Source organism: Hyla sarda, chromosome 7, assembly GCF_029499605.1.
Source record: "Hyla sarda isolate aHylSar1 chromosome 7, aHylSar1.hap1, whole genome shotgun sequence".
NCBI classification, from domain to species: Eukaryota; Metazoa; Chordata; class Amphibia; order Anura; family Hylidae; genus Hyla; species Hyla sarda.
Window position 1 is genome coordinate 74,537,281 of NC_079195.1, and position 23,598 is coordinate 74,560,878.

Here is a 23,598-nt window from a genome sequence, read left to right on the forward strand (position 1 = left end):
TCCTGGCTTCAGCATGCTTTTGTTTAATTCACCCCGTCACACGTAACCACAGCTGTCACGCCCCCTTTTTAATCTAGTTACAGGTTTTACACTTTAAAGTGGTACTCCAATACTGAACAACTTATCCCCTATCCACAACAATTTTCTGCCTGGCGCCCCAGCTCTCCCAATGCACAGGGCAGGCACTGCTTCGTGCATGGAGCTGTATCGACCAATGCTTCACCCCCTTTCTGCATCTCTATGGGAGAGCCGGAGATACATGAGGGTTGTATTCTCTGGCTCTCCCATAGATGGAGGGAGTGTTAACCACTGCTTTGCGCAGTGCCCGCTCTGTGGAAAACAGAGGCACCAGGCAGGAGGTCGCAGGTGTCCCAGTGGTCTGACCCACTGTGATCAGACACTAAGGGGATAAGTTGTCCAGAGTTCCCCTTTATGATCCCTATATAAAGATTCTATTAATTAATAAAACACAGGAGATTTAAAAGGGGTACTCCGGCCCTAATACATCTTATCCCCTTTCCAAAGCTGGGGACCCCTGCAATCTGCCATTCCGCACCCACCTGTGTTAGCTCTCCATCACGCCCCTTCCCATAGACTTGCATTGAGGGGCGGGACGTGACATCACATGGTGGCGGAGTCGTGACGTCACGATACTCCGGCATCATGGTCGGCATGTTTCACACTCTGAGCCTCCAGCTCTGCGGAAAGCTCACAAAGGTGGGTGCAGAATGACAGATTGCGGGGGTCCCCAGTGGTGGGATCCCCGCGATCATACATCTTATGATAGAGCCTGGAAAGAACACAACAGACTGGAAACAAAAACATAAAAGTTGAAAATGTAAAATTTCTTAAAATTTATTGATTATACAGTATAGTGCGATTTACAAACAAGAAATCAAATAAACCAAATCCAGATTAAACTATCAAACATAAAAAGGAAAAAACTAAACAAAAAACAAATCACTATTAGAAATATGTTCTAAACCAGAAGCATGCCTGTGGTTACAATGTAGAGAACATGAGCTCCAGCATGTTACAGCACAATGGATGGCAGTCTCAAGTTTCTTCATCCCAAAATGTGTGCGTACAAAAGCAGTTCCATTGTGCAGGGTTCACAAACATGTGCTTTACTGATCAATGATCGAAACTGAATTTGAAATGGAATTAGATATTCTGCAGTACCTGTCTTAAAGAATAACTAAATAAAAATGAGAAAGGGACACGTAGTAATGTAGGTGTGAAGAATCCCCATTGCCTTGCATGCAGAGGTCATGCTACATTGTGGTAATGTCAATGAGAAATTCAGAAACAGTATCTAGATCTCTCCCATTCACTGTATTAGAACTCTTGCTATCAGGATCTGACTGAAACATCATGAAACAAATCTTTACCTTGACCTCCTTTTAGGTCCATAATTCTCTGACAATTTCTTAACATATGTTCTTTTGATGCTCTCCCTCAAATCTGCATTAAAAAAAACAGGTTAAAAATAACATGGATGCCTGTAGTCACCACTAGATGGAGCTAAGGCACTTACTGTGTACTGTTTAGAGTTCAGTGTATAAAGCAGTGTTTCCGAACCAGGGTGCCTCCAGATGTTGCAAAACTACACCTCCCAGCATGCCCGGTCAGCCAAAGGCTGTCCGGGCATGCTGGGAGGTGTAGTTTTGCAACACCTGGAGGCACCCTGGTTGGGAAACACTGGTATAAAGAGTATACAGTAGGCTCCCCCTAGTAATGACTATTTCCTAAATCTGTAAAATCTACAGCCAGACCTTTGTTTTTCAGATACAAAAGATTTATTAGGAATTTCCTTACTTAATATTGCACACATGGAGGTGCCACATCCTGACACAGTTACCAGCATGGGGGGAATACAGCATTGTAGTTCATGGGTATATGGTGTAAGGAGAATGGATGGAGGCACCAGTGAACATTACATAAGGAACTGAGAGATACCCTGCGGTTTTCCATTTATTGTTGAAATACACCTCCTATCACGTCTAGCAGGCAAGGCATAAGCATATTTACAGTACCATAACTGCTGAATAGCTACAGGCTTCTTATATCTACTTAATAAAAATCATCTTTGAAGAAAAGCACTCTGGGAATATGCACCAGCCTAAGGGTGCATACACACCACATTTTCAGGCTCCCGGCTGCCGGATCCGGCTGGGGGAGGGGAAAACCTTGTGCTCTCATACCCCAGCCGGACCAGCGCTGAAATCCATTCACTTTAATGAGCGGACCGGAGTCACCGTTTGACTCAGGTCGGCTCATTTTGGACCCGTATCCATTTTTTTGATACTACGGTTTTAGGTCCGGTCACAAAACTGCATACGGGGCAGAAATGAGCCGACCGGAGTCAAATGGTGACTCCGGTCGGCTCATTAAAGTCAATAGATTTCAGCACTGGTCCGGCTGGGGTACGGGAGCGCACAGTATTACCCTCCCCCACCTGGATCTGATAGCTCAGTGGTCCGCCACCTGTGACTCCCCAGCTGTTGTATTATAATGGCTGAGTTTCAACAGGCTACAGAACATTGCTCTAAAGCAGTGTTCCCCAACCCATGGCTCACAAGTTTTGGCAAAACTACAACAAGGCATGATGGAAGTTGTAGTTTTGCAAGGGCCAGAGAGAGACACAGGTTGGGGAACGCTGCTGTAAATGATAAAGCTGAAACAATACACTATATTGGTCACTTTCAGTACAAATAACGCAGCAAACCAGAATACAAATGCTGTAAAATGCCCATCTCAACTAGATGTAGGGGCACGGCAAAAAATAAACACAAACATTATAAAAATGGAAGATTGAAAATAAACAGATGATATCTACATTAATACAAGGGCAGTGGGTTGTGAGGGGGTGTCCTACGTGCGGAGTAGTGTTTTCATGAGATGTTTTAGGAGCAAACAAAGTTGTCCATAACCACAATTATACCACTCATTGGTTGCAATAGTCACAGCTTTAGACAAGTGGCTGTCAATGGGTGAAAGCTATAATTATAGAGAACATCACATACCCGTATAGGAAAAATAGGATTACACTTCCTTTGCTTTACCGTGTCTCCACCAGGCCTCTCACCCAGTACAAAGAGCACATAACTATTGCAAGGTGTCCTTGTAAGTACCTATGTCAGTGTTTCCTAACCAGAGTGCCTCCAGCTATTGCAAAACTACAACTCCCAGCATGCCCGGACAGCCAAAGGCTGTCCAGGCATGCTGGGAGTTGAAGTTTTGAAACAGCTGGTTTGGAAACACTGACCTATGTCATGAGGGAGCAAAGCTCAGGTAAAACGGTGGGCTGTGGAGGTCTGGTGAATGCACGTGTGTGGTCCTACACTGCCTTGTATAGAGCTGCTTAATAAAATCACTAAATTATTTCCAAACAGGTGCTTGAAAACAATCCAAGACAGTATATGTATCAACACGAACCCTTACAGTAATTCCAGTAAAAAGGCATAACAAAACTAGCTTTTCAGATTTTCTTAAAAGAGCTGCTTTGTGTACTTCAAAGCAAAAAAAATAAAAAATCACAGCTTTAAAAAGAAAAAGAAATGAAAATATAGAATTTACACTGCTAGTAAGGGTTAAGGCAGAGCTGTAAGTGGATGGAGCCATTTTATGAGCAAAACCAACACAACAAGTAGCAGCCTATAAAGGAACTTGTGATATCCGGCACATTCCAGAGGATTTATAATATGGCACACAACACATGTGCCATATATAACCATTTAAGGGATCTTGTTTACTTCACACCAGTAGAAAAGTAGGGGTCCAATTATTGGTACATATTCAGAACGAAGGGCTAGTAAGAGTTACGACTGTAGTTTTTTTCCTGCAGAGTAGAACTCCCATCCAGAAAAATGCAACGCATCTCCATTGACTTCAACGGAGCAGAGTTACAGATGTCATCATAGCAGGAGGATAGAACCCGCACTGTGCAGAGACATTGCCTATAGGATACAATAGGTCAATGAACCAGAATGTTCTGAATTGCTGACAAATTCATAGGCTGCTTGCTCAGAAAATGGTTCCGGTATCAGGTTGATGTTTCTCCAAGGAGTGAAGAAGAAAATATGCATGCTCTCTCCTCACAGCAGGTAAGGGCTGTCCAACATTATTTGGTCATTTCATGGGTCGGTTACTATAAGAAGTTGGCAGGATACCACAACCAACATCCATCCAGGCAATCACGTAATGGTGGCCACAACAAGGATCTCTTCCTTAGAATTCGGCACTGATGGCCGTTGCCGTTGTGCATATAGGACATTTGTGCTCATGCAAAGTCTGAACCTTGCTATTTGCGAACAAAATTTTTCAGGGTGGCATAGAATGTAAAAATATTACAATGTGAAAACTAAAGGGTAAATACTGTGCCATATCCAAGTATCAGTACTCTCCGACAGAAAGGTACAACCTGGAGTCAACGAGTGACTTGTATTCACAAATGTTGGACAGGATTAACTAAGAAAACAAAAAAATAAAGAATCTTTTGTGTTCATGGAAATTTGTTCCAAAAGAACAAAAGTTTCTTTGTATAATATTACAGTGAGCTCCTCAATATCCTCCTTGGGATAAAACTTATTCTTCTTCTTCCTCCTCCTCCTCCTCCTCTTCTTCATCATCATCCTCATCGTGGCAATGTGTGATTTCTTGTGGTGTTTGGGGAAACAGGTTGGGAGGTTTTATTTCACTGACAGAGCGTGTCAGCTGATGCCGCTTGTAGTCAGAATCTTTGAAGTCCAATGAGGAGCGGTTCCGAGTGGCCATTGGGGACTCCGATTCATTGATATCCATATGAATATGCTCCACTGTGGATTCATGGGGCATCTAAAGGCAAAAGAGAATAGTAATGAAAATTGATAAGGGCATAACAAGAATCACATTTTTTAGACTAGTCTCACATCATGACTGGTGGGACCAGTTACAACATTAACCCCTTAAGGACCGGGGTTTTTTCCGTTTTTGCATTTTCGTTTTTTGCTCCTTGCCTTTAAAAAATCATAACTCTTTCAATTTTGCACCTAAAAATCCATATGATGGCTTATTTTTTGCACCACCAATTCTACTTTGTAATGACGTCAGTCATTGTGCCCAAAAATCTACGGTGAAACGGGAAAAAAAATCATTGTGAGACAAAATTGAAAAAAAAAACGCCATTTTGTAACTTTTGGGGGCTTCCGTTTCTACGTAGTACAAAAATGACACCTTACCTTTATTCTGTAGGTCCATATGATTAAAATGATACCCTACTTATACAGGTTTGAATTTGTCGCACTTCTGGAAAAAATCATAACTTCATGCAGAAAAATGTATACGTTTAAAATTGTCATCTTCTGACCCCTATAACTTTTTTATTTTTCCGTGTATGGGGTGGTATGAGGGCTCATTTTTTGCGCCGTGATCTGAAGTTTTTAACTGTACCATTTTTGCATTGATAGGACTTATTGATCGCTTTTTATTCATTTTTTCATGATATAAAAAGTGACCAAAAATGCACTATTTTGGACTTTGGAATTTTTTTGCGCGCACGCCATTGACCGTGCGGTTTAATTAACGATATATTTTTATAATTCGGACATTTCCGCACGCGGCGATACCATTTATGTTTATTTTTATTTTTATTTACACTGTGTTTTTTCTTTTATGGGAAAAGGGGGGTGATTCAAACTTTTAATAGGGAAGGGGTTAAATGATGTTTATTCACTTTTTTTTTGCACTTTTTTTTTGCAGTGTTATAGGTCCCATAGGGACCTATAACACTGCACACACTGATCTTTTACATTGATCACTGGTTTCTCATAAGAAACCAGTGATCGATGATTCTGCCGCATGACTGCTCATGCCTGGATCTCAGGCACTGAGCAGTCATTCGGCGATCGGACAGCGAGGAGGCAGGTAGGGGCCCTCCCGCTGTCCTGTCAGCTGTTCGGGATGCCGCGATTTCACCGCGGCTATCCCGAACAGCCCACTGAGCTAGCCGGCATGCTTTCGGTTTCACTTTAGACGCGGCGTTCAACTTTGAACGCCGCGTCTAAAGGGTTAATAGCGCGCGGCACAGCGATCAATGCCGCGCGCTATTAGCCACGGGTCCCGGCCGTTGTTAGAGGCCGGGCCCGAACCGCTATGACGCGGGGCCACGCCGTGGCCCCGCGTTATAGATCGGGAGTGGACACATGACGTTCCAGTACGTCATGTGTCCTTAAGGGGTTAAAAGGGTATTTTTTTTAAATTAATGTAATCTGCTCAGCCTGGAGTGTGGGGGGCATATACAGTAAAATCTCCCTTGGACACTTCCCAATAGTGGACTCTTCACAATAGTGGACAGTTTTTAATTCCCCAGTAGAGTCCCATAAGACAATGTATTTGCACCATCCGAATAGGGCACATTCCCAATAGCAGTCGCGGACATACCCAAAAGGGGACAAAACACTCCAAATAGGGGACAACCAGGCTTATGTGCCGGCCTTATCTTGCACACAGAGCCACCGTCAGGGGTACAGCCAATACCCCAGTAAGGGGGCCCAGGTCCCCGATGCACCTCCCTGCAGAAGCCCCAGCACAGAAGCAGAAGACCGCTGTTTAAACAGTGGTATCCTGCTTCTGTACATCCGCCAGCGACATCATTCACCCCCTCCTTTCAACCCCCCCGTGCCAAATAATACCCCCCCTTTTATACCCCCTATGCCACATCATTTCCTCTTGATCCCCCCTGTGCTATTTCATTCCCCTTTATTACCCTCTGTGAAAATTCATCACCCCCTCTTTACCACCCCCTGTGCCATTTCTCCCCCCCCCCCCGTGCCATTTCATTCCCCTTTATCCCCAAGTGCCACTTCATAAAGAGGGGGTGATGAATTTACACAGAGGGTAATAAAGGGGGAATGATATGGCACAGGGTGATCAAGGGTAAACTATGTGGCACAGGGGGTAATGGGGTGATCATTTGGCACAAGGCACAGGGGAGTAAGGTGGCACAGGTTGTAAATTATACAGAGGAGGGCTAAGGGGTGATTAAAATCACTGGGAGATTCTACTGTGATATTCCTTTCTATCATGTTTTATAGGTAATTACAATAGTGAGTACAGAACAGTATTCCGTCATGTAGAAATATTTTTGAGCCTTTTTTCCCAGTAAGGGACATTTCTCAACAGTGGACACTTTTTTATTCCCCGTGAGTGTCCACTATTGGGAGATTCTACTGTATAATATCATGGCTGCAGACTGGACTGTATTTCCATGTGACAGGTTCCCTTTAAACCCAGCAAAATCTGTCTTTCTCAACATGTCTGCTAAATGGAAAAGCAGACAGCTTATGACTGATGGCAACAAAGGGTCCTACAAACAATCCAGCGACAATTTGTGGGGCCTCCCCACCCAATGTTTGAACAGTATAAGGACTTGAGCCGAGATTGGAGCTCATTTGCAGCACACAGTCGTGTAATAAGGCCCTCAATGGGAACTTGTCATTACTTTAATGCCTGAACCACCACTCACTACAGTGGGCCCCCTTTAGGCTCTGGCCAGAGATGGCAGGCTAAAGCAGCAGAGCACCAATAACACTGATCAGTGTTATGCTATGGCACAGCATTGAACAGTGTATGCAACCTACACATTGCATGGTATAGCCCCCTATGGGGACAAAAAAAAAAGTTAACTTTTTTTTATAATAAAGTGAATTTACCCCTTCCCTAATAAAAATGTTAATTCCCCCTCCCCCTCTTCCATTTTTTAAATAAAATAATATAATCAAAATAAACATAATCATATGTGGTGCCGCCGAGCTATTAAAATATAAGGTTAGTTAAACCGCACAGAAGATGGCGTACACTTAACACCATGGTGTTTTTTTTTTTCAATTTCACCCCACAAATAAGGAGATTTTTATGCTTACCGTAAAATCTCTTTCTCAAAGGATCCATTGGGGGACACAGACCATGGGTATATGCTGCTGTCTCTAGGAGGCTTGACACTATGGCAACAAGAAAAGTCGGCTCCTCCCAGCAGGGTATACCCGCCCACAGGCACCTGAGGTAATCAGTTTTAGTCCCAGAGCAATAGGAGAAGACCGACAGGTCAAGAGAAAAACCAGAAACTGTCCGAGCAACCAGAAGAAAAAAGGTAACTGAACAAACCCTCAGACAGATAACTGAAATAGGAACACCAGAAAAAGGGTGGGAGCTGTGTCCCCCAATGGATCCTTCGAGAAAGAGATTTTATGATAAGCATAAAAATCTCCTTTTCTCTATCGGCTCCATTCGGGGACACAGACCATGGGACGTACCAAAGCCGTCCCTTGGGTGGGTAAGGAAATCAGTCAGGTGGACAGCTGGACCACCGCCGCCTGCAATGCCTTATGGCCCAGAGGAGCATCAGCTGATGCAAAGGTATGAATCTGGTAGGACCTTGTGAAAGTGTGCAAAGACAACCATGTGGACGCTTTACAGAACTGCGAGGCCGAAGCCACGTAGCGGAGTGCCCAGGATGCCCCGAAAAATGGGTGGAATGAGCCAAAACCCTGAAGGGTGGGATCTTCCCCTTGCAGCGGTAAGCTTCCGAAATAGCAGACTGGATCCACCGAAAAATGATGGCCGTAGAAGCAGGCTGTCCTGTACGACGACCTTCCGGAAAAACAAAAAAAAGAGAGTCACACTGCCGAAAGGAAAGAGTGACTGAGAGACAAGTCCAAACAGCCCTCACCACAACCAAGTGGTGGAGCAAATGCTCCCAGGGATGAGAAGGGGCTGGACAAAAGGACGGTAGGACGATGTCCTCATTGAGATGAAAAATCAAAACCATCTCAGGTAAGAAGGACGGACCTGGACGGAAAACAACTTGTCCTGGTATACAACCAGGGAGGGAGAATGGCAGGAGAGAGCTGCCAGCTCTGACCCCGCCTAACAGAGGTAGGAGCAATAAGGAAGGCCCCTCTCGGGGAAGGAGGCAAAGAGGAAAGGGGTCGGGGAAGGAAAACCACGACCAGAGAAAAAAGGCTGAGTTTCACATCAACAAAAATAAGACCGCCAGGTATGGTGGTAAATCTTGCAGAGGAAGGCTTGTGTGCCCTCAGCATGGTGCGAACCACTCGGAAAGAGAAACCTCAAAGGTCATCAGAACCGCTGTCTCAACCGCCACGCCATCCAAAGCAGAAACGGTAAATAGGGGTGGCACAGAAGACATGAGATAAGAGATCTAGACGATAGAGAAGGTGCAGCGTTAAGTCGTTCAGGAACCTGACCATGACGACATACCACGCCCGCCGGGGCCAGACTGGGCCACGAGAATGGCAGAAATGCCCTTTGCTGAGAGTTTCCTCACGGCCCCGACCAATAAACAGATAAGGTAGGGCAAAGCCCGACCAAGAGAGGGGAACGCTTCGGTTGTGGCGGGACGTGCAGAGGTCCACGCCTGGAGCGCCCCAGGGGTTGCAGATCACTGCAAACATCTCCGGATGTGGGACCACTCGCCTTGGACAACTGAGGACTGGCTGAGAAGACCACATCCCAGAGACGCCCGGAATGAAGATAGCTGAGATGGCCGGAAACCTGAGTTACACCCAGAAGGGAATTTCCCAAGAAGCAAGCAAAGAAAGGATTGCCCTAGGCCCAACATGTTGAAGGGGAAAAGGGCTTCTCGGGGGACCAAGGCCCCAGACCGGCCGGTCCCTAAAAATACCTCCCCAGCCTGACAGACTGGCAGGGAGGGGCAGGAAGGCGCGCCCCTGAAAAAAAACAGGGGGGAAACAAAGCCACCATAGAAGGGACTGACAAGACTGTCGAGAGAGAGCGGTCTTGCGGTCGATAGACAATGGAGACCTGTCCCAGCGGAAGAGAATCACCAGTGAAGAGGTTGGTGATTAAACTGGGCAAATGGCACGGCCTCCACGGCCGCCGCTAACCGACCAAGGACATCCATGCAAAAGCGAATGGAAACTGGAGCAGGGTGCCGAGGTCATCGGACTCTTGATAAGAAAGTCAGCCGATTGGTCGGCGGAGTTGAAAGCGGGCAGAGGCCGCGTCGAACTGGAGCCCCAGGAGAGTGGTTGGACTTGTCCCGATTGACCATCCAACCAAAGCGAGACAAGGTCTGGAGGTTGAGACTAAGACTCTCCAGGATCTGGGCCCTGGCTGGAACTCTGATCAGGAGGTCATCCAAGTAAGGAATCACGGAAACTGTTGTCTGTAAAAGGGCTATCACAGGCGCCAGGACTTTGGTAAAGGTCCGCGGAGAAGTGGTCAGACCGAAATGGAGAGCCACAATAGAAAATGACCGTCGGAACTGCAAAGCGGAGGTACCGCTGATGACCGGAAAACAATGAGATGTGGAGGCAGGCATCCTTGATGTCCACCGAGGAGTGAAAATTCCCCGTGAACCAGGAACGCCAGCACCGAACGGAGAGACTTCATTCCAGAAGATGCTGGCTGAGATACTCGAGAACCCAGATTGGGCGAACAGAAATGCCTTTCTTGGGGACCACAAAGAGGTTGGAATAAACCTCAAAAACGTTCCCCTGAAGGAACCGGGAAAATTACTCCCTGTGTAGGGACCACTCGCTGAATGTTAGTGGTCAAGGCATCCTGGAATAGTAAGAGGCGACCAACCACCCGAGAAAAGGTCGACGGGTGGGGGCGACTCTTCAGGCCGAGGAAGGCCTACGGGTGCCTGATGGGGCCGCAAAACGTCCGTAACGGATAGCCTACCTCTGGGAGGGACGGGTCCGGAAGGAGGGAGCCCTCTCCCCGTGAAGGCGCCTGGCTGGACCCTTTGTTGGTACCCTTTGCTGGTACTAAAGGTCGGCAGAACCGGAAGGAGGACTTATGACGGAAAGCGGTTCTGTGAGCCTTATCCAGAGGTAATAAAGAACTATTTTCCGCCCGTCGCCTCACTACCTGAAGGTGGCGTCCGCATTCCAGGCTTTAAGCCACATGGAGGGACGGTGGCTACCTGGTAGCTTGTGGCAAGGCAGCACAGTGGCTGCGCATGAAAGCAAAGGAAACACAAACTCCTTTGTAGATGCTGACCTTGTCAGGATCTGAACCTAAGACCCAGAACTGCAATGCTACAGTGCCAACCACTGAGCCGACCTAATTCCATAAAACACAGAAAATCTCCAGTTGTGGAGAGGAGGTCCACCGAGCAATGAGGTCCTTGGCGAAGGGATACCGCGCTTGAACCTTCTTAGTTTCCTGAAACTTCTTGTCAGGGTGCCTCCAGGTAGATACCAGCAGGGCGTAAAATTCAGCGAGAGCTGAAAGACTTGGGTGCCGGTCGGGCACAAGGAAAGGAGACAAAAGTTCCTGAGTCCTTTAGATGGAAGGTGTCTCTTATGGCCGAAACCAATGAGTACACCACATCAGGCATATCCAAGCGCTCCTCCAAGTCGGAGGCCGAATCAGAAACCTCATCCACAAGTTCTCCAGGTGAATGGGAACGAGGTGAGGTAGCCCTGGAAGAAGTCGGGCACGATGAAAGGAAACTTCTGGACCACGTCCGAAGTTCCTGGGTTCTTTAGCTGGAAGGTGTCTTTTATGGCCGAAACCAATGAGTACACCACATCAGACCTATCCGTGCGGTCCTCTGAGTTGGAGGCCAAATCAGAACCAAGTTCTCCAGGTGAATGGGAACGAGGTGAGGCAGCCCTGGAGGTTGGACACGATGAAAGAAAACTTCTGGAGCCACGTCCAAAGTGCCTGGGTCTTCTAGATGGAAGGCATCTCTTATGGCCGAAACCAATGAGTGCTACATGTCCGACATATCCGTGCAGTCCTCTGAATCAGAGGCCGAATTGGAAACTTCACCCACAAGTTCTCCAGGTGAAGAACGCGAGAGGTGGTCTTGGAAAAAGTCAACTGACCTGTTACGTGGTCTGGAGAGCCAGAGCAGCGACCACGGAAGCGTCCTCCGGAGGAGAGACGCCTTGGACAAGTTGGAGTAACGGCTAGCCCTATGAGGGGAGCGACTGTGCCTACCAGTAGACCCAGGGGATGAGTAAGAGAACACTCTCTTATTACGCCTGCAAGAGCGGTAGAATAGGGAGAATGTGAGCGGGACCCTCCGGAGGGCCAGCGTAGAGGACCACTCCAAGGCTGTAGCCAAGTCGGGGAGGGGATAGTAGGGGGAGCAGTGGTGCAGGCGGAAGAAGTGAATTCCACAGAACTGGGCATGGTAGAATTGCAGCCCCTGTCAGAATAATAGGAGACCAGGGCCCTTGCTATTTGTCTAGAAGGAAAGATAATTCCGGGCTCGGTCATATCCAAATGGAAACAGCACACCCAGAAACAACCTTGTCCTGGTGTATATGTGTGTCCCCAGTGAAGTAGCAACTGTGAGGAGAGCTGAACAGCTGAGGAGAGAGAGAGAGTGAGGGAGACAGAACGCTTAGCCAATGAGAAGAGAGGGGCCGGATCTGGGCCCTGGCTGGTCTGGCCAAGCTTCTTGTTGGCCTTTTAAAAAACCTCCTCTGCGCGCGAACAGCGCTGATAGGCAGAAAAAAAGACTGGCCACATAATAGAATAGAGATTCCCACGGCCGTGAGTGGGTGAGGCTAAAACCCGACCAGAGCCCGCGGCCAGAGATAAGACATTAAATGGCCGGGCTATAATGGCGTCCTCGCCACACATAAAGTAAAAACACCAACGGCAGCCCGCAGTTGCCGACAGGAGAGCAGGGCTGAGTTCAGGCGCGGAGATAGGGGCCGCGCAGTAGGAGGAGTCGGCTGTGTTCTGCTGCCGAAATGAAAGTAATAGCCCAAGCAGTGACTGCCTCTGTGAAAAGGCACCGGGGCTACAACATCCCTAGAGAAGGGAGGCTTAAACCCAGTCCTACACCACTGATTTTTATGCAGTCCCCCACTGAGTGAAAATCCCCAGTACCTCCCGCCTGAAAGGGTTCCCCACATGTCAGGGAAATAATAATAAAGGAGTGGGCTGAAGTAGGGGGCCTCCAGAGGATGCAGAATCCTGGAACCTGCAAGAAAAGGGAGAAAAATACTCACCTTCAACCTGAAGAACTTACTTCATGAATTCTTCAGCCAGCTTTGTCACCTGCATCATGCCAGGCTACCATGTGCGAGCGAGGCGAGCAGGGAGGTAGGGGGACCCGGACCCATGAGGCACAACCCCAGGCGCATATACGTTGGCGAGAGGGGGTGAACAGCGCATATACGCAATGTCTGTGCCCCCTCAATCGCAATGGGGAAACAGTGAGCCACAGTTCCTGAGCCCCACCTGAAAACAGGAAAGAAAACGGAATAAAAAGCTAACACATCCCTAAATCTAGGAAAATAATAAAACATAAGACCTGGTCTAGAGAGAACTCCAGACCATGTCCACCTCCTTAGACACTAAGCTAAAACTGATTACCTCAGGTGCCTGTGGGCGGGTATACCCTGCTGGGAGGAGCCGACTTTTCTTGTTGCCATAGTGTCAAGCCTCCTAGAGACAGCAGCATATACCCACGGTCTGTGTCCCCCAATGGAGCCGATAGAGAAATATATGTTTTTGTTTTGCCATAGATTTGGTTATGAAATGATTGATGTCATTACAAAGAACAATTGGTGATGCAAAAGACAAGCCCTTATATGGGTCCTGTATGTGCAAAATTGAAAGAGTTATAATTTTTAGAATAGGAGGAGGAAAAAACGAAAGTGCAAAAACGAAAATTGGCCTGGTCCTGGTTAAAATGGGCTTTGTTCTTAAGGGGTTAAAGGGGCATAAGCAAGTCTTATGGTGCAGTCATAAGAGAGCTGCTGAAAAGTCTTGGACATAACCAAGTACTACATGGCTGTCCATTCATCGTAATAAAACACATTCTGCAATGAAATTGTATAACTTCTCCTAGTTATACCAGCAGATAGGAGTTTTAGCATCCAGATCAGTCATTCGTGGCCTCTTTAGGCCTGCTTTGGGTGTAATAGGTGTAATACATAGTTTGCTAATCTATATATATATATATATATATATATATATATATATAATCCCAAAATAAAGCAGCACTACTTATCCAGTCCAACCAAAAAATTGGTGCCAGCGTCCCAAAGGACTTGATCAGAGTCCATCCAAGATAAAAACCAGATACAGGCGCAGCACTCCAACAAAATAAGTGATTTAATATCTCATGTCAGCATTACTATATAGATATATATACTATATACATTATATATATCTAAAACTCAATGGGGGAGATTTATCAAAACCTGTCCAGAAGAAAAGTTGCCCAGCTGTTCATAGCAACCAATCAGCTCGCTTCTTTCATTTTTAACAAGGCCTCTGCAAAATGAAAGAAGCAATCTGATTGGTTGCTATGGGCAACTGGGTAACTTTTCCTTTGCACAGGTTTTGATAAATCTCCCCCAATGTGTGTGTGTGTGTGTGTGTATGTGTGTATGTTCCAGCATCACCTCCAAATGGCTAAAGATATTAACATGAAACTTGGCTCACATGTTACTTATATGTCAACAACAAACATAGGATATGTAACTTAAAGGGGTATTCCAGGAAAAAAACTTTTTGTTTTATATCAACTGGCTCCAGAGAGTTAAAAACATTTGTCAATTACTTCTATTCAATAATTATCAGCTGCTGAAGTTGAGTTGTTGTTTTCTGTCTGGCAACAGTGCTCTCTGCTGACATCTCTGCTTGTCTCGGGAACTGGACAGAGTAGAAGAGGTTTTCTATGGGGATTTGCTTCTAAACTGGGCGATTCCAGAGACAGGTGTAATCAGAGAGCACTTAGACAGAAACGAACAACTCAACTTCAGCAGCTCCTAAGTACTGAAAGGATTAAGATTTTTTAATAGAAGTAATATACAAATCTGTTTAACTTTCTGGAGCCAGTTGATATATAAAAAAAAAGGTTTTTCCTGAATAACCCCTTTAACCCTTACCCACCCCCATTTGCCAGGGTCAGGGTTTTTGTGTAAAGTCCCATACAAGTCTATGGGAAATATATGTTACTGCATAGTTTCCAAACGGCTGTAGATATTTCGATAACACTTGGTCACATGTTACTTATATGTCCATAGTAAATTTAATAGTTAATTTAACCCTTAACTACCCCCATTTGTGAGGGTCAGGGTTTTTGTTTAAAATCCCATGAAAATCAATGGGAAATGTATGTTCCCACATAACTTCCGTACGGCTGGAGATATTTCAATAATACTTGGTACACATATTACGTGTAGGGATACGAGGTCGGGATAGGAGGTTGGGATAGGAGGTCAGCATAGGAGGTCGGCATAGGAGGACGGCATAGGAGGACGGCATAGGAGGACGGCATAGGAGGACGGCATAGGAGGTCAGGATATGAGTATGGGATAGGAGGTCAGGATAGGAGGATGGGATAGGAGGTCAGGATAGGAGGTCGGGATATGAGGTCGGGATATGAGGACGAGATATGAGGTCGAGATATGAGGACGAGATATGAGGACAATATATGAGGACAGGATATTAAGTCAAAAGCTTCCTCCTTTGTTGATTTTCCTCCCCAACAAGGATTAGGAAGGAAAAACCGGGCAACGGGTACTCAGCTAGTACAACACTAAATTACAAGTACTAGTAGTGGGTAAAGGGAACTGGGACTCACCAAAACATGAGCAGCTCTGAAAAGGTAGCTAAATGGATAATACAGGAGATTGATGAATGAAGCGGCGTAGAGGTCTGCATAGCGCATCACCTGACTTGCAAACAGAGTTTGTCGCGAGCCGCTGCGGAAAAGACTTCCCATCATCCCATAGCACATGTCCATGTCATGGGTAACTTTCTGCGTGAAACACAATGTGAGAACATTTGTAAATAAATCAGGTCCGTTATCTATTGTATTGCCATGCTGATGGAGTCACTTTCAACTAAGAAATGGGAGACAATATAACAAATATGAAGTTGCAGACATTTACCATTTACATATAAATACAATACTTCAGTATTCAGTACACCGACCATTGGACATTACCATTCCTCACTATGAGCACTATAGAATTTAGTAATAATTAGCAATGATTTAGTCAGTTATGTATATTATCTCCATTCACATCAAAGAAAGGAATGCTTATGTCTAAAAAAGAGACTGTGAAGTCATTATTTTCCTTTATAACAAAAAGAAAGGAGAGTATCTACACAAAACAGAATGAGCCACTAGAGAGTTTCTTTCTAATGCTTGAATAGTTTCTGTATTATCAGCAGGGGTACATCAGGTGCAGGGACCAAATACCACATTCACAGCAAATCCAAAATCTTACACAAAGTCGAACATGTAATACCTTAATTCTCCTCTGGATGGAGCTGATGTCAGGCCTTTCATTGCTGCTACTGTCTAAATGCCTGAAAATTAATGGTGAAGCATAAGAAAAATCATTAATAAAATATAGTACAGAGATGAAAAGATACAAAACTGACAGCATTACAAAATCTGCTGCATCTGGTCTGGGGCCAGGACCCAATGCATAGGTCAGTTTAACATAAGTTAAATTGTAACTCCAATCAGGATATGGATATACCGGAAGTCCCATGCAGGTCTGGGGGACTTCTAGCAAATCTGTATCCAGATTGCTGTAGTCTTGAGGAAGACATTGTTGCTGGGAAATTTAACCCCTTGCCGCAAATGGACGTATATACACGTCCATTTTTCCTGTGACTTAACGCAAATTGACGTATATATACGTCGCGAGCGCCGAAAGAGACACATGTCAATTTTTTTTTTTAAAGAGCCTGGTCATGAAGGTAAAAAATGGGTCCGTCCTTAAGGGGTTAAACAGATATTCTCCAGCTAGCTTAGTTACATAATTTACAAGATTGAAAAAAAGACAACACTCTATCCAGTTTAACCTACAACTGTACTGTGTTGATACAGAGGAAGGCAAAAAAAAAACCTTATGAGGTACATGTCAATTGTTCCAAATAGAGAACATTTTATATTTAGGTTCCATATTTTATTAGGTGCTCTAACTGTTTTCGAACTGCTGTGACCCCCAAAGTTTATGAGAACGGGGGTCCCATAAATCTATTAATAGAATGGTGGTCGACCATGCAAGTTGGTGCTCCATTCACTTACTAAGGGACTGCTGAAGACAACCAAGCAGTGTACTTAACTATCTTCCTCAGTCTCAAAGAAAGTGAGCCGTGGAGTGTATGCTTACCCCTGCTGCATTCACATTGGGGGAGCTCAAGGGACCCACCTTTTCCGTGATTATGTGAGATCCAGTAGTGAATAGATGTTATGTCAGTGTTTTCTAACCAGGATGTCTCCAGGTGTTGCAAAACTACAACTCCCAGCATGCCGGACAGCCTTTGGCTGTCAGGGCATGCTGGGAGTTGGTTGCAGTTTTGCAACAGCTGGAGGCACACTGGTTGGGAAAAACTGTGTTATGTTGTAATATTAGGATAACCAATTTAAGCTACAGTCACTATTAGAAAGAATTCTATCTAAATAACCTTTGGCAATAACCAATGACACATCCCTATCCATCTCATGCTACTTACTTATACAGTTCTGCTAGAAAGATGTCCAAGCTCTGGAGCTCTTCAAAAAGGGCTAAATCGAATAAAATAACAGAAGCATATGAAGCACATGACAAAGGTTATTAATGGGAACTAAATAAAATAATGGTGTCTCTTATAGGCAAACATAAAGAAGAGGCAGCGGACAGTTTAAAAAACAAAGCAAGAGCTTTCTAAGGCACAGAAAGGTAGAGGAGACACCAGAGACACCCAAATGTGAGATACTATGAGGGAAACAAACAGCCCGATTCATGACAAGTGCAGTATGGATCTATCCCAAACAGCTACCACAAGGTCTACTACTCGGGTGGCAGGTCCCTCTAGTAGCAAAGGGGAAATGGCTCTGCCATTGTGCAAGCTTGACTGGACATGCTGCACATAAAATCACAAGTCAGTGAGCGTATGAAGCGGCGTCAGGCGACATTTATGACGTGGGGCTAAGGACACGTCAGGGAACAGCCAAGATGGGGAGGAAAGAAAGCGGGGTGAGAAACAGCATAGAAAGTGGAATCGAGAACCAAACAGCGAGAAGAAAGACACCGTACATGTGCGTATTTAAATATATACTGGTAAAAGATACATTTTATTTGAAGCAGCACTCGAGTAGGATTAAGGGGGGGGTAAAAATTAAATCTTACTTTTGGCATTCAGCAAAAAAGGTGGTGGACTCTTGACGAGGCACCTCATGCACAAGTGATGCTGCAATCCTATGTAGGGTTAAAGTTCCTCTGGGTGACATGAAAACATGTCCTGCACAATATAAAGATTTTAACCCACACCCTGCACTTCTCTGGCAGGGCTCATCTTCTGACCGAAACCAATATGCAGATATATATATATATATATTCACTATGTCACTTGCTGACCTTATACACATATAAACTACTGTAAAATCATATAGGCTTACAGTAAAAGACACAAGCTTAATGAGGACGAGCAGCACTGCATCCTTTAGTCAGAAAACTCCATGCCATTTCTGCAGGACTGTGCTGTGCATTCTACATTCTGGATCAGGTGATGCTAATGGGAAGGCAGAATGGGACAACTTCTTTACACTATTTGTGCAAGCCCTTAAAGGGGTTTTCGCACCAAGACACATGAGCTTTGCACGTTACCTTATACACACAGTCGGCATGAAGAGACAAGTTTACAGGTCTGCTCCCTTCCCTTAAAAACCTGTATCCGTTTCAATGGTCTCCTAGTGATATAATATTCTCCTATGACTGACCTTGTAAGAAAAGAATGCATTATCTTATATCTATGCTCTACTACAGTGTTTCCCAATCAGGGTGCCTGCAGCTGTTGCAAAACTACAACTCCCAGCATGCCCGGACAGCCAAAGGCTGTCCGGGCATGCTGGGAGTTGTAGTTTTGCAAAAGCTGAAGGGACCTTGGTTGGGAAAACATTGCTCTACCCCTTTCCCAAAAAAAACTGTAAATGCAAAAATAAACATATTAAATTGTGTATTTTATAAACACTACAAGTCTACATAGGGTTAAACAAATGTTATCACCTCAATGCCTAGTATAGAATACTGCCATAGATCCCATGCCCTACTTTAAGTCATATTACATGAAAAAAGCATTAGCTGCTAAATGGTGCTTAAAATTAAGTTGCCAGCTTTGCCGCCTACGCTCTACAGTAGTATAGCCAGCTGATCCGGTATTACTCTAACATTACTATGGTTTTAGGTGCCTTACAGCTTTTGTCGGTCCAGACGTGAAGCTCCTGTGCCAGTTCGGGAATGACTAGGAATGTTCTCCACCCCTGACGCTTCTTGGACTTCAGAATGTCTCCAAAGATGTGATCACCGATATACAGTATATCTTTTCCTTTTGCTCCCAATAGGTCACCAATAGTATCGGAAGAACCTAAAGACAAAAAAGTTATTTTAAGCAAATGCATAGTAACACCAACCAAGCTTGATACACTTGGAGTTTTATGATTAAATGAAGTTCTTGTGATCTGAAGATCAATCACTAACAAATAAATGGCTAAAAACTAGGAACCCCCTGTTTAAGTTCTTACCTTGAAGTGCCATAACTCTTTGGTCTCAAGTGTCATAACTTAATATATGGGCATCTTAAAAGGGATGGCCAATTTTTAAAACTTTTTTAAATTTTACCTATTAGGGAATTCTGGGTTATTGCCTGTGTTCTTTGTTAAAGGGAACCAAGCACTAGATTTTTTAATGGAGCAGAGCGGTGACGAGAGCTATCACCTGGAAGCGGCGTTTGGCTAGGATCCGCTCCCGGCGAAGATGACGTCAGAGTTCCTGGAGCTCGGTTCGTAGCTCCGCTCATGCCAAGGACCTAATTTGCATATACCAAAGAAGAGGAATTACGGCGGAACGGTGTGATGGTTCAGGACGCAGTAAGTATCATTTTGATCATTATCACCCGCACTACAAGCCTGTTTGACAGGTTTGTGTGGGTGATACTAATGATAAATCCGCATCTTCTCTCCGGTCTAGTCCTGCATCCACAGAAAATGTAAGGGGAGTTAAAGTGTTTTATTAGGCAGGCTGCGGACAATAGAAAAATAACATTTTACTGGACAACCGCTTTAATTTCTTGTGGTGGCACTGAACGTAGGAATCTTTGTGACTAACTTACTGTCAAGGGACCCTGGCAAGTAAAGATTGTTCAAAGAGCAGAACCCCATTAAGAAGTAGGTGAGATTTAAATTCATACAGACATCACTATTATCTGTATACGGATCATACCTCCAGAGTACACAATTCCGTGTTGTAATGGTCCTGTGTAGGTGCCAATTTTCAATTTTCCAGTGTTCTGTGGAAAAAAAACAAAAAAAAGCAAACTCTAAAACATGACATACTGGCAGATTAATATGTGAGTTTATGTGATGTGTAATGAAAATAGTTTGAAAGACCCAACAAGTCATGCCTGGAAGTTCTCATGCAGAACACTATATAGTGCTTTACAATTAACCATAGATCATTTTATGGAATCAATACAATCTAACCATGTTGCAGTGTCATCCCTTGGACCAGCCAGAGAAAACCATGGTTAGGTCCTGCCATCAATGCCATCAAACCATGTGCATGTCCACTGTTGCATCCTTATGTTCGTATCATTGTGCACACCTTCATTAAAGGGAACTGTCATGATAAAAATACAGTCCATTCTGCAGGTAGTATGTTATAGAGTACGAGGAGCTGAGCAGATTGATATACCCTATAGATTTATGGGAAAAGATTATAAAGTGTAAATCCAAAGTTAAACTACCATCCGATAGTTAGTCCATGCTGGCTGGTACAAGCGCTAAGGCAAGTCGTACGGGGACAACAGCAACGGTACCGCCCAGCATGGAATGTATGACTTTGGACATACGCTTTAGGTATAACTAGTCATTTTTTCACTCCTGGTCCAGAGGGTGTGGCTACTTGGTGATTGACAGAGTTCCCTGTATGACTGTGCATAGAGAGACTGCAGCCAGTCACGAAATAGGACTGCTCAGTGAACTTCTAAGTCCAGGATGACCAAAGGTCTAAATAGAAAAAAAAAAGTCAGAATTATAACTTACTGATAATTTTTTTTTTTTTAGTCCCCCATGACAGCCACCAGAGAGAGATGGTCCCCTTGTACCTAATAGGAACAGGAACAGAGAGTTTAAAAGCCCCTCCCCTCCCACACCTCCTCAGTGTTTTACAAATTACCCTTTAGGGACAGGATAAGATGAAATAATTAAACACAAATAAATCAATAATAAATAATATATAAAAAAGGGGGGGGTTATGAAGGGGCTGTCATGGTGGACTAAAAAAAATGAATTATCGGTAAGTCATAATTCTGACTTTATTCTTCGTCCACCATGACAGCCACCAGAAAAATACAAAATAAACTAATTAGGGAGTGACAATAACCTGCAACACTTTCCTCCCAAAAGAAAGGGCCTGGCTATCTGATACGTCAAGCCTATAATGTTTGAAAAAGGTATGGGAACTAGACCAAGTGGCAGCTCTGCAGATTTGGATGCAGCTAATTTTTCTGCCCATGAAGCAGACATAGCCCTAATAGAATGAGCCTCAACCCTTTTGGAACTGGTTGCCCTTTAGATGTGTAAACCTCCGAAATGACTGTTTTGAGCCATCTAGCGATTGAACTTTTGGAGGCCTTCTTGCATTTGTAGGTCCCTGAAACTTTGTTGTTATCTTGTCTCCAAAGAGTAGTTACTTCCAGATATCTTAGAAGACATCTTCTAACATCTAGTGTGTGAATGATTTTCTCTTGATCATTCCTTGGATTGTTACAAATAGACGGAAGTACAATCTCTTGAGATCTGTGAAAATTAGAAACAACTTTTGGCAAAAAAAGCAGGGTCCAACTTCAGAGTCACTCTGTCATCCGAGACAGTCATATAAGTTTCTCTTATAGATAGAGCCTGAATTTCTCCAATTCTGCGGACAGTAGTAATTGCAATTAGGAAAGCAGTTTTGAGTGTCAAGAATCTAAGAGATATCTGACCCAAAGGTTCAAAGGGAGAAACGGTCAGGTCTGAAAGAACCCAATGAAGATTCCATGAGGGTGTTCGAATTGGAATTTTAGGTCTGATTCTAGCTAAGGCTCTAAAGAAACGTTTAATCCATCGATGATCCACGATTTGCTGATCGAAAACTGCACCCAAAGCTGCCACCTGGAATTTAAGGGTACTTACCGACAGGCCTTTTTCCAACCCTTCCTGTAAAAAGTCAAGAATACAGGGAACTTCAGGTTTGGATAGATTCCTTTCTTTAGGAGCGACCTATTCTACAAACTTCCTCCAGATCTTCATATAAATCTTAGATGTAGAATTTTTCCTACTTTTTAGAAGAGTAGCAACGACTTTTTCAGATAAACCCCTTTGTTTTAAAAGGGACTCCTCAGAATCCAGGCAGTAAGCTGTAGATTTCGAATGCCTTGATGACACACTGGGCCCTGAAGAAGAAGGTTGTTCATTAAAAGGAAGAGGAAAAGGGTTGTCTATTGCTAGGCTCTTCAGAAGGCAGAACCAGACCCTTTTTGGCCAAAAAGGAGCTACAAATATCACTGTTAAGTTGCTGTCCCAGATTTTTGCTAGTGATCTTGCAATAAAAGGGATTGGAGGAAACGCATAAGCAAGAGGAAAGTCCAAGTTTGGGCCAATGCCTCCGGATTGTCCCTTGGATCCAGGGAGAAGAACCACTTTCACATTCTTCCGAGATGCAAATAGATCTATGCAAGGAGATCCCCACTTGGATATCAGAGACTGAAAGACCAGAGGGTTGAGAGACCACTCTCCTGGGTCCAATGTCCTCAGGCTACATTCCTTTCTGACCAGACAAAAATTCTTGAGGAGATCAATTGTCTGAATACACTTATTTCTCGATTTACTATCAGATGCTTGGCAGCCTGTAGGGATTCCCATATTGCTCTCAACTTCTTGTAGTTTGCGGAAAATGTTTCTAGATGTGGAGGACACTGACCTTGAAAATAATCTGGATTTATATGAGCTCCCCAACCCCAGGCACTCGCGTCTGTAGTTGTTATTATTATCTCATCTGGGTATCAAAGTACTCCCTTCTTCAAGTTTGTTTCCCTCAACTGAAATTTCTTTTCCAATGAGAATTGGGTTTTGTAGAGTTTGAGCTTGCAGCATTCTCCATTGATTGATCCCAACACCGACATAGCTTTCCTTACTGATACAGTCCTTTTCTTGTGGAAATTTGAATTTTTTTCCCAAAGGGAAACTATCTTTTCTTTCGGAAGGATTGTGGACCTTTTTACTGAGCCCAGCCAGAATCATTCCCAGAAATTTCTTCCTGTGGCTGGGTATCAAATCTGATTTTTCTAGATGTATGATCCATTCTAGATTTTGTAAACAACAAATTACTTGATGTTGATGAACTTTTAACAGATCTGGAGAGCTTGCTGAAATCAGGAGATCATCCATATGGGGAATTATGACAATATCTTTTAGTCTTAAGAAGGCAATGACCTCTACCATCAATTTTGTGAACAGCCTGGGGGCTGATGCAATCCCAAATGGAAGGGTTACAAATGAAGTGAAGAATATCCCCATTGTGACAAACTTCAATCTGAGATATTTCTGGAAGTCCG

At 44.3% G+C, this 23,598-nt stretch overlaps 1 protein-coding gene across 2 annotated transcripts in view; it reads right to left on the reverse strand.

Moving 5' to 3' along the window:
* Nucleotides 1–839: 839 nt before the first annotated feature.
* NT5C2 (5'-nucleotidase, cytosolic II) overlaps nt 840–23,598 on the reverse strand; it is a 111,300-nt gene continuing 88,541 nt past the window's right edge. For both annotated transcript variants that reach the window (XM_056529660.1, XM_056529661.1), the window contains exons 13-18: nt 20,226–20,292; nt 19,201–19,371; nt 17,482–17,533; nt 16,263–16,323; nt 15,590–15,766; nt 840–4,836 (exon numbers count right to left, since the gene is read on the reverse strand). In XM_056529660.1, the coding sequence (XP_056385635.1) occupies nt 4,588–4,836; nt 15,590–15,766; nt 16,263–16,323; nt 17,482–17,533; nt 19,201–19,371; nt 20,226–20,292 (777 nt within the window). In that variant the 3' untranslated portion in view covers nt 840–4,587. The remainder of the gene's footprint in view (nt 4,837–15,589; nt 15,767–16,262; nt 16,324–17,481; nt 17,534–19,200; nt 19,372–20,225; nt 20,293–23,598) is intronic.